At 40.7% G+C, this 12,298-nt stretch overlaps 1 protein-coding gene across 1 annotated transcript in view; it reads left to right on the top strand.

Moving 5' to 3' along the window:
• LRP1B (LDL receptor related protein 1B) overlaps window positions 1–12,298 on the top strand; it is a 3,516,099-nt gene that overhangs the window by 2,422,898 nt on the left and 1,080,903 nt on the right. The window contains 1 exon segment of the mRNA XM_029607894.1: window positions 9,012–9,149. Coding sequence (XP_029463754.1) covers window positions 9,012–9,149 — 138 coding nt within the window.

The following is a 12,298-nucleotide window of genomic DNA, read 5'->3' as shown; positions in this document are numbered from 1 at the left end:
AATCCTCAGCTCAGTATGCAACAGTGGTCAAAAAAGCAAATAGAATGTTAGCAATTATTTGGAAAGAAATAGGGAATAAAATAGAGAATGTAATAATATGATATACAACTCAATGTTGTATATTAGCATCCTAAACCAATATACTTCTTAATTATTATAGAACTTACCCCACTCTAACATTATGAACATTCTATAATAAATCTCCAATGTGCAGTACTCCCACATATACAATATCAAAAATAAGATAAAATATAATGCATTTTATTAGACTATCAAAACACACAAAACAATATATCAAAATTCATCCCACAACCATCAAATCATTCATTTCATATGATATAAAAATGTACAAATCATACAATATAATATCACAAACAATTAATTCTGTATAATATACCTGAACATTGCACAGCTTCACAATATATATCAAAAATTGATGTTTTCAGGCTGAAATAACTTCTCCATATCCTGATTGATTCTCTTCTCTATCTGTCATTAAATCTCCCCTGCTTGTCTTCTCTGTATTATGATTTCTTCCTGACAAGAGCCCCTTGTTTCACCACCAACATTGTGGTTTCCTCAGGGAAAATCTGTGAGATGTTAAAGAAAACTACACATAAGCTCATCAATGGACCCAGCACACTAAAATTTCAAAAGAAAGCATAATTGTTAACCTCTTAATTAAAATGAAATAAATACTATAAAGATGCTTACAAAACTTACTAAGGTATAATCGGGAGCTCCGAGGAATCAACGTCTCATATTGATGCCCATATAACCATTTTCACTTATGTGCACCAGCCAGCCGTAACTTTTAAGCAAATCTCAATGTCCATGGAATGTCTTATGATGCAATATTCATCACTCTGTATCAAAATAATGCATAGCAATCAATCTATATAATATCAAACAATAAACTAAGCATCAACATCAGAAACTGAACAGTTACTACTACTTTAAACTGTCCATCTTACCAACATTATTGCTTCAATGCATATAACTCCCTGAATTCCACATACTAGTACTGTAAATATAAATCTACTACTTCCGATATCTGCAATAAAAACCATACCTACAAATAACCTACAACATCATATAACAATTTCATGAATATCTCAAACTCTACACACAGTTAAAGCAAACTCTTACATTCCCAAACCAAGTGGGCTACCGCCAAGCCACTTATCATCTTCCAACCAGTCATTCTGAAACCACACAATACATACATACACTGGCCTTGCTTATTTTAAACAAACTTCATATGATCATATGAAAGTTTGCAGTCCAAACAGAACTCACTCTCAGCATCTCATACTGCTTCCTATACCTCAGAGGAATGCCCCCACTCAATCTCTCTATTTAATGTATATGGATAGAAGATATTCCATTAATAAATAAATCTTTGCTTGCCTTGTACAAACTTACATGAGATATTTCCACCTCTAATATCATTAATCTGTCGAATCACCAAAATGTTGATGTCAGGCAGGGAGTGATTACATGCCAACCAGTGAGACACCAATGGTGATGAGATTTTACTGATATTAATACAATTTAAATGTTCCAGAATCCATAAACTTACTGGGAACATTAATATTATTAAGTTGCAAAAAACATAAATATACCTGTACCATATGTTATTTATTAATGAAAAACTGTAATTACTGAAAACTATATTTAAAACTACTATTACATTTATAAGAACATTTTTTTTTTCTTCCAGTGCATTATTATTTTTTATCTAAAATTACAAATTAACAATATCAAAAAGGTTAGGATAGCCAAATCTTAAACATCCTATATCATGAATAACAATAACTTATTAGAATAGTACACAATTATTAACTCATTTTCTTTACAAGGCATAAACTGAATAATATATAACCTTCACCTCATATCTTCCTATTATCTAGCATCACACATGAATGCAATGCTCTAACTAGGTGCTTTGAAAGGTTATAAGCATGAAATTGAGTACAAAGAATGATATCTGTCCAATATCTGATTGTCTTAGTTCATAAAATTATTCAGAAAATATCTTTCTTAAAAAAAAAAAAAACCTCAAAAGCATAGATTTGTTTTGTGGCCAAATATTTTGTAATATTCCAAAGTCTACTTCTATATTTTAATTATTTTAATTTAAATATGTATATATCACTATTCTGAAGAAAATATGGCAAAGTGGTAAACAATCAAGTATAAAATACAAATTTATATATATTATGCTGTCAAAATAGAGAACATTAATCTTATATAATATAGGAATATGGGATGGGGCCCCTTTCCCATCCCATGCTCAGTAATGTCACATTATTATGAAAACTACCTGAACCAAACAAGGCAAAAAGATAAGAACATAAGAAGTGTCATATTGGATGAGACCAAGAGTCCATCAAGACCAGTATCCTGTTTCTAACAGTGGTTAATCCAGGTTACAAGAACTTGGCAGATCCCAAACAGAAGTTAGATCCCACACTACTAATACCTAGGGACAGGGATAGCGCGTCCATTAGGCGAACTTCGGCGGTCGCCTAGGGTGCCGAGCCATAGGGGGCGCAAAAGAGCAGCCACATGGTGTCGCAAGTGGGGCCTATCCTGCTCATGGCAAACAGAAATAGAGACTGTGTGCTCATGGCCTGAGAAGCACACAGTCGCGCCCCCTCCCCCTACCTGTTTCAGCGCCGACTGTTTCTATTTCTCTTTTCCGCAAGTGGGATAGGCCCCACTTGCGGCACCACATGGCTGCTCTTCGGCAGATTCTCTGAAGAGGGCTAGAAAAGTGGTCCAATGGCAGGTGATAGTAAGAGGCAGGCAGCATTTTGGCATAATGAGAGTCCAGGCAAGAGTCAAAACCATGTGTCCATTCAAGGGAGAAGAAGAAAGATGGATAGGGCTGGTGCAGGCTGGACAGGAAAGATAGGAGAAAGTTGGGCATAGGAAGGCAGGAACAGGCTAGGCAGGAAGGATGGATAAGCAACATGCACTACTAGATGTAGGTGGACCTGTTGCTGAGACAGGGTGCATTGCGGGAGCTGCCCTCAAATAGGGCGAAGATGATGATGTCATCAGCAGGGATCACAGGAAATTTTCCACCACAGTACCTTTAAGAGACCTGATGTCAGGCATGCGCATGCCTAAGGGGTTCAGGGAGAGGTAGGAGCTGGCAGCGTCCTACCACATGGTGTTCAGTGGCCTCTGCCACGGGAAGGGTCAGTGCCATTTTGCTGTGCCGAAGACAGTGACGGCTGGCCGAGTATGCCAGCCATGGAGGTGAGAGCACTGGCTCATGGGGGCATCCAAATGCAGCATTATGTATTGGATCTAGTGGTGCTAGAAGCAGGTCAAGAATATGCCCTGCCTTATGGTTTGGTTCACTGAGTAGCTTAGACAGGCCAAGAGAATTTAAGGATGTAAGAAACTCCTGTGGAAGATCCAGGTGTGGTTCATCTATGAGGATGTTGAAATCATTGACAATGTGGGTTCTTGTGTATTTTAGGATAATTTCCAAAATTAGTTGAAGGAGGTTAACTAGAGCTTCACAGTTGCTTGATGGTGAGTGGTAGACTAGGAAGAAACCACATTTGGGGTGGGTTTCAGCCTGGATAGACATGGTTTCATTTTCTTCTACTATTCATGTAGGGAAAGGTGTTAGTTCCAGAGATTTTCTGGAGTTAATTGCTACTCCACTGCCCCTCTCTGAGTGGTGCAGGGTGTAAGCAAACATGTAGTCTGGGAAACAAATTTGGTTAAATTGTGTGGTATCAATGCCATGTGCCCAAGTTTCTGTAAGGAATAAGATATCTGCATACTTATCTAACAGTAGATCATGGAGATAGCTGCTTTTGTTGTGGGCAGAGCTGGTGTTTAAGAACAGTGTTCTTGTTTTGCAGGGAGCAATTTTACAAGGGAAGGATGTACCCCTCCTTATTGGGTGTCCCTTAGTGGGTGAAGGTGAGATCTGTGAAGGGGCTTCAGCTAATGATGGTTGGATAATTATTGAGATGATTGTTTGCCTTGGTCAGTGATGCTATATATTAGATTATATTAGATATGTGTGTGTGTGTGTGGAGGGGGGGGGGGGGACTGGATTTGATTTTATGTGTACCATATTTTGTATGTGGTGTGGTGATGGAGGTGGTGTGTTGCATGTAAGCAGGCAGTTTAGAAGGGTGAATAAGGTATATACCATAAAGCTGTGGGGCACAGGTGTGAATGTCCATAGACTAGTGCTGGCCTGGCCAAGAAAGGGACACCAAGTCTCTTGGACACTCAACAGAGTGCACAAAGGGGAACACAAAGGGGCAGGCCCTTTGCATTGACCCTTTGGTGCTGGGGCTGCCTATGGCCTGACCCTTTGAAGGGTTCACGCAGCACTGACTGATGAGGTAAGTGGCATGGGGAGAAGCTTGAAGGCCTGGATCCTGGGGACTTAGCAGCCAGAGATGGAAAGATATTAGAGACCAGATGGGAGTCAAGCAGGGGACAGAGGATCTGGCTAGAAGTCAGGTCTGAGCACTCACCAATGTTGTGTTTTCATTCATGGTGTTTTCAGCCTGACCCTGGCAACTCACTGTGTGTGACAAATAAAGAGAATGGTTATAAAATTATCTCATTAGTACTATACTCTGGTTCTGCTGCAAAAAAATGGGACTGGTTTGCCTTCAGCCTCATTAACTAATTTTAACACTTGTCTATTGACCTGTATGTTTGCTTTGATTAGATTGAAAGCACTATTGAAAAGGGAATGTCTCTTGTATGTTGTTGTTTGTATTGTGCTGCGTATGTTGAGTAGTGCTATAGAAATGCTAAATTACAATAGATGCTTCATTTGATCCTGAAATTATCTTATTAGGAAAGTCAAGTTAGTAGATCACTTCTTAAGGCAGGGGTGGAATTCCATTAGTGGTTTACCTTCTAGTTGCAGCAAAGCATATTGCAGTTCAACACTGGAAATTTCAATGCAAGCCAAAAATAAGAACATAGATCCACATAATCTAGAAGATATTTGCTATGGAACTAATTTCTTTCTACTTGAAAGCTAAATATCAAAATCAAATCAGAATATTGGACCCTTTCCTGAAAAATGTGAGGAAGGAAGTGAGATTTAATATGGAGGATTATTAGGGTTCGAGACCCCCCTCCCAATTCCTCAGAACTCAAGCATAAGGTCATAGTCATTAAGAAGACCATGAAATGTTAAGCTTAAAAGATCTGGAACTTACGTCTTGATCAAAACTATGAGTAGGATTGTTTGGTAGGGATGTGAATCGTTTTTTGACGATTTAAAATATCGTCCAATATATTTTAAATCGTCAAAAATCGTTAGGGCCACGATACAATACCAATTCCCCCGATTTATCGTTAAAAAATCGTAAATCGGGGGAAGGGGGAGGGCAGGAAAACCGGCACACTAAAACCCCCTAAAACCCACCCCGACCCTTTAAATTAAATCCCCCACCCTCCCGAACCCCCCCCCAAATGCTTTAAATTACCTGGGGATCCAGCGGTGGTCCAGAACGGCGGCGGTCCGGAACGGCCCCCTCAATTGAATCCTGTTGTCTTCAGCCGGCGCCATTTTGCAAAATGGCCGCCGCAAAATGGCGGCGGCCATAGACAAAAACGATTTGACGCAGGAGGTCGTTCCGGACCCCCGCTGGACTTTTGGCAAGTCTTGTGGGGGTCAGGAGGCCCCCCCAAGCTGGCCAAAAGTTCCTGGGAGTCCAGCGGGGTTCAGGAAGCGATTTCTTGCCGCGAATCGTTTTCCGTACGGAAAATGGCACCGGCAGGAGATCGACTGCAGGAGGTCGTTCAGCGGGGGTTCCGGACCGCCGCTGAACGACCTCCTGCAGTCGATCTCCTGCCGGCGCCATTTTCCGTATGGAAAACGATTCGCGGCAAGAAATCGCTTCCTGAACCCTGCTGGACTCCCAGGAACTTTTGGCCAGCTTGGGGGGGCCTCCTGACCCCCACAAGACTTGCCAAAAGTCCAGCGGGGGTCCGGAACGACCTCCTGCATTGAATCGTTTTTGTCTATGGCCGCCGCCATTTTGCGGTGGCCATTTTGCAAAATGGCGCCGGCTGAAGACAACAGGATTCAATTGAGGGGGCCGTTCCGGACCGCCGCCGTTCTGGACCACCGCTGGATCCCCAGGTAATTTAAAGCATTTGGGGGGGGGTTCGGGAGGGTGGGGGTTTTAATTTAAAGGGTCGGGGGTGGGTTTTAGGGGGTTTTAGTGTGTCGGCTCACGATTTCAACGATTTTCACGATAGTTTACACACCCAAACGGCAACAATACGATTCCCTCCCCCTCCCAGCCGAAATCGATCGTTAAGACGATCGAGGACACGATTCACATCTCTATTGTTTGGCTTTCTTTGTTCTTTTTCAACTTAGTGTTTTTGTGTTAGTTTTCATAAAGTATGTATTTGATGCATTTTGGTGTGTTTTCTTTTGTATAGCTTGTTATATCTCCACGTGCGATGTATCACTTCATGTAACTTTTTCATATATCAGTACAATAAACATATAATTAAAAAAGAAAATCTTTGTGAGCTAAACCACCTTCCGCACAACACGTTCTCTTCACTTGGATAACAGACTGAAAATGTTTCATGTGGTGAGAGATGAGAAGAGGCCTGCAAGCCTTACGAAGGATCCCCATTCTAGCAGAAAATTAAAGTGGAAAAGAGGGTCCAACATCCTTCCACACCACAATCCTCTTATCAGATCTCCTACCGCCCCAGGCTGCTCAAACTTACTGAAAACTGAGCCAGAAAAAGGCTATATCTTGACTTCTTCCCATGGTTGTTCTAATAATGACATTATCAGAGTAACCATGAATGCCAATCTAAGAAGACGTAAGAGCACAGTCTCTTCCTAGTTCAGGTTAAGGAGGATTTGGGAGCTTGGGGAAATGAATGGAAGGTCCAGAGGAGAATCCTTTGGGTGGGGGGGGGGGGGGCTGTTGGATCCCCTCCTAGTTTTAATTTTCTGCCAGAAGGCAGGTGGAATTAAGTGGGAGGCTGTTCATTACTGACACAACATTTTTTTAGACTGCAGGGATGGAAATCCAGCAGGTAACTATTGACCCCCACGCCATTTTTATTTTAAGGCAAAAAAAAGGAGTGATAATGGGGGACATGTAGCCTCATGCTGTACATTAATTTGGGCTATGGGAAAGAAATTAGCTGATTAATGCTGATTTTGTGCACTAATCAATTAAGTCCTGTTGAGCACTTTGAATCTAGCCAGCTAAATTTTAGCTGACTAGTTTTAGGGACATTTTCAGTTGAAAACCTAACTGGTTATGTTCAGCTGAAAAAAAATCCTATAAATAAGCAGGAAAATATTAGCTAATCATATTGACTGCTCAGTGGCTTATTAAAAATTGACCCTATAGCCTGTCCTTCCTCTTACTTCTGATATTGTTATAATGTTTTCCAAGTGCCTAAAGGCACTTTCCTAAATTTTTGAACCCTTCCATTAGTAAACTGACTCTGTTACTTGCTTTGTCATGTATCTTCAAGTGCAGTAGGATGTTTGTTTCAGAATCCTTTTTTTTTTTTCTCATCTCTAGTATTAAGAATCTTTTATGTATTCTTGCTAGACATTCCACTTTCTGTTACCCTCCAAATGTATCCTGATTTAATGCCTTTTTAAGCAGGAGAATTTTAACCAGGAGAATTAGCTTTTTTGTGGAAATCTAAATCAATGCTTAAATTTAAGGGGTACATTTTCAAAGGCTTACTTGAGATCAACATGGGTAACAACAGTAGTTATATGGGTAGAATGGCTCAATCTGCCTGTGTGGATTTTTAGCCCCGTTAAGGTATATATGAACTTTCACAAAATATCTAAGATAGTTGTAATAAAAAGGGGCATTCCAGGGGGTTTGATTTAGTTATGGGAGGAAACTGCACATGGACATTGAATTATTAAGTAAGTGTAATTATTACTAACACATGTATATAATATCCTCATTTGAGACTATATAATACACACACATTTTGTCTGCCTATTATAACCCGATCTTCACACAAACTATGTTATTACTTTGTGTTTGAACATTTCTTCTTAAATATGCTTTCATTTTAAATTAGATTTCACATTATATGGCTTGAGCATCTCATCATTAAACACCTTACTGGATGACCCTAAATCTGCAATGATTTTCAGTGATTTAGATAAATATTAAAAATGTCATAATCCATATTCAGATACTGGCTGGGCTAGCAAAAATGCCAGGTTATATTTATCTGACTTACTTGTTTGGGATACTCAGTGGCACACCTGTGCAGCTAAATATACCAGGCTAAGTCAAAGCAGGATACATTTATCAGGCTAACCTTCGGACTGCTCTTTGGCAGTCCTAAAGTTAGCCAGCTATATTAGCCAGATAACCCTGAAAAATTGAATTTTTAAGGCTAACTTAGGTCCTGATTCATCAAGGGTTGTTTTTTTTCCCACAGACACAGAATGGGAGAAAAGTCTAAGTGAATCAAGCAGTTAGCTGTTAGCCAACTCTTCCTCAGAATGCCTTTACCTCTGAAATGGCCAGATATACAGTTATCCAGCTATCTCAAGCTGGTCAATGCTGAGGGATTTTTAAAATCCCAAACTTGGCCAGAAAAAATGACACTGAATTTCAGCCTCTTCATTTTAAAAATCACTATCTGATATTTTTATATTATATATATTTAAATAAATACATTGTACTCTGAGTGATGTTTCAGAACCAGAACTCCTGTATGTTATATATTTCCAAATTTGTATTTCATTGTATACAAGAATAGCCCTCAAAGTAATTACTATAGGTACTAGAACAGCAAAATACCCCAGAACTCTAAAGCAAATACAATAGTAGCTACAATTGTAAAAATAATTAGCATAAAATGGTAAATGGTTATGGACTGTAAATAAATTGTATAAGGGTATTGCAATCTTTTCATAAATGTAAACTTTATGATTATCGTTCTAAAGCAACTTATAAGAAGATCACATTTTTTTACAGAAAAGAAAATATGGTGGGCAGATCAAAACCTAGCTCAAATGGGAACCTTTGATAAAAAAGACGGACGGAATCCCACTGTTGTGCGGAACAAGACTTCAAGAGTTGTACATATGAAGGTGTATGACAAAGAAGCACAAGGTAAAAAATAAATAAATAAATAAAATATATATATAGTGAGAGAAGGAAATTATATATAGAAAAATAAAACAAAAATATAAACAAAGAAACTGCTGTTGAATCAACACAATTCTTGCAAAGGCAGAATTGAATATTATTGAAATTCAATAATTATATATATAAGGTCCATATTTGAAGGGTTTGAATTTCCTATCAATATAGCCACCCTAACTTATCTTGTTGGATAAGTTGGGACAAGCCAGGGGCTTTCTGGTGAGGACCAAACTTAACACCTGGTCCAATAAGGGTTATGGGAAAATAACTTGATGAATTAGGCCCTTATATAGCAAATTTTGCCAGATAACACCAGCTAAGATGTCCATTGCTTTCCTGATACCACTATCACACTGAGTAATCTAACCACAGCTGGAGGGGGGAAGGAGAGAGAGAGAGATTTAATGTGATTTGGAGTTACGAAAGGTAAATAAAGAGTAGAAATGTACCATCTTCTCTCTACCTAGTTTGATGCAGCTGCAATCAAGGTAGGTAGAGAGGTATATAATAAGTAAATCAAAGCCAGAGAGAATTTGATTTACTTATTCTGTGCATATACTTTCTTGTATCTTATCTTGTATCTTATCTTCTATCATATTTTTATTTCTTCTTGTTTATATTATACCTTATTCTTATGTGTATGGCAATTTTTATTGACTCTGGGAGCCGTGACGCCTCACCGGCCCTCTTGGTATCCTACCCTCTTTCCAAAACCCAAATAATAATAATAATACACTACACATTCTTTTGGTGTAAATCTGCCGCAGCTTTTATTAACATACAGTTAATACGAATTCAAACGAATTCAAACATCATAACAATTTACCCCTCACCCAGGCCAATCCTTTGGTCTTGCCGCTCAGGGACTATGCCCCCCTTTTGTCGCCCGCCACTATTTCTAGCAAGGCGACGTCACTCCGACCCCCTACCGCTTTTACAAGCAAGGGGGCCCTATATCCGAGCGTGGTCCCACCCCTTTGACAAACAGCCTTTGCAAACCCCACGGCTGACCTATGTCTAGTAATTCTCTATTGACCCGGGTACCCGCCACCAGCGCCAGGTAGTGTTTTCACTTGCCTGGTGCCCCCCCCACACCTGAAGTTATTTAGCTTTGGCCATTGCACAGCCCTGTGTAGATTCTTTCGAGTGCCTCCTGTATTTCGTTATTGAAGAGGACATACCCGATATCCGACAGGTGCACCCTATCCTGCCGATAGAAACCCTCACACTGTTCCTTGGCCCATGCGTGGCGTATCTGCCACCCCCCCCCCCCCCCTGTGCACCAGCCATCCTCCAACCTGTCTGTTTAATTTTTTCCATGCTCTCCCCCATAATTTCAGTTTTACAAATTTTTTGCACGGTATTATGTTGGACCAGCAAATGATCACTCCCGGGAACTCTGCTTGCAATTCCCTTATATCCCTCTTTATCATTCGTAACAGCTGACGAGATGTCATTGCCCCTAAATCATTCCCTCCCAGGTGTATTATTATAATGTCCGGCCTGGCCAACGACTCCCTCTTGACCCGTCGTGTGGATAATAGCTGCTCCCAATGCATTCCGCTCTTCCCCAATCAGATGATCCGCACCCGCTGATGTGCCAGGTCCAGATGAGGGCTGTATCTGTGCTGCTGTGCCCTTTGTGCTGCCCAATAGAGATGTGCATCGTTTTTTGTGTTCGTGTCGTTCTTCGTTTTTCAGCCGCCATGGAAAATGTCGGGTTTTTTAGGTTTGGGTCTTTTTTTTCGCGAAAAATTGATTTTTAGTTAGTGTGCGCTAACTCCCCATTAGTGCGTGCTAACTCCCCGTTAGCACGCACTAACTCCTGTTAGTGCGCACTAACAAAAACTGTTAGATTTTGTTACTTTTTGTTACTTTTTGTTAGTTTTTGTAGTGTGCGCTAACGGGAGTTAGCGCGCACTAACGAGGAGTTAGCGCGCACTGACTCCCGTTAGTGCGCACTAATCGGAAAAACGAATTTTTGCGAAAAAATGGGAAAATCCTGATTTTTTTCGGGCTCCCTGAAACATGCCGAATTGGACAATTTTGTTGCAATTTTCCAATTCGGCAAAAACGAATGCACATCTCTATTGCCCAATGCACAAATGAGTGGCCTATGATCCAACCTGTGCCAACCTATGACACGATTCTGTAACACATAATCAAATTAATTAGCGTGTTGTAATGTGGTGGCTCTATCCAGTCTGACATACGAGTTTACTGCCGCAGAGCACCATCTCCCTGTTTTATTGCCTCCGTTGTAAACCCCGCTTGCACCGCACTGGTGGCTGCTCCTATTCTGAATGAGTGCATCCCAAAATTACCGGCATTCTTACCTAGCTCCGTTAGAGTCCGCTTGAGTATTGGTGAGAACTGTTATCATGTTAATGGGGACCCATCTTCATGTACCAGTAAATGGTCCCCTTTTTTGGGTCGCATGGCATAATATATTTCAAAATTGGCCAATGGGCAAGTCACCTGACTGTGGGATCGTCTTAATATCACCGTAGCTCCCCGCCCTGACTGATCTGTTTTTGACCTCGGTATATAAATCCTCATTGTGTCCCCCCGCTTTGTGATGTTCCGCATCAACATTCCTGTATGACCGGCCTCCTTCTTGGCCGTAGCCACTAGCTCGCTAATGCGTAGAGCGCTGAAATAGGCTAGTGTAAAAGCTAATCTAAATAACTGCATCTCGAATACTGAATGACATACGCTATTCAGCCTGTGCCATATTACTATTAACAATTCGTGGGTTATGGGATGCCTCCCATCCCTCTGTGGTCCTAACCTCCTTCCCCAACCCCTTAATATTTTACATGTCAGAAATCCTTTTGTAGGGTCCCCCCAGCTTTAAGCACTTATAAAAAATGCCAACCCAGCTTGCTGCTTCACTGCCATGCCCCTGGATAGTCCTGCATCTTTGGCCCATGATATATATGCCACGATGTGCTCCTCCACTACCGGTCCTTCTTTCCAACCATGCTGTCTCAGGAAGGAGCATACTCTCCTGTAACCCTTGCAATATGTGTCCCAAGTGGAGTGAGCCACAGATTGGTGCAACAGTTCTAATGTGATTGGCGACCAATTGCCCATACATGTGTTACTGGAGTTGC

Source organism: Rhinatrema bivittatum, chromosome 6 (genome assembly GCF_901001135.1).
Source record: "Rhinatrema bivittatum chromosome 6, aRhiBiv1.1, whole genome shotgun sequence".
NCBI lineage: Eukaryota > Metazoa > Chordata > Amphibia > Gymnophiona > Rhinatrematidae > Rhinatrema > Rhinatrema bivittatum.
Note: the sequence above shows the minus strand (reverse complement) of the source record. Positions and strands in the feature narration are given on the sequence as shown.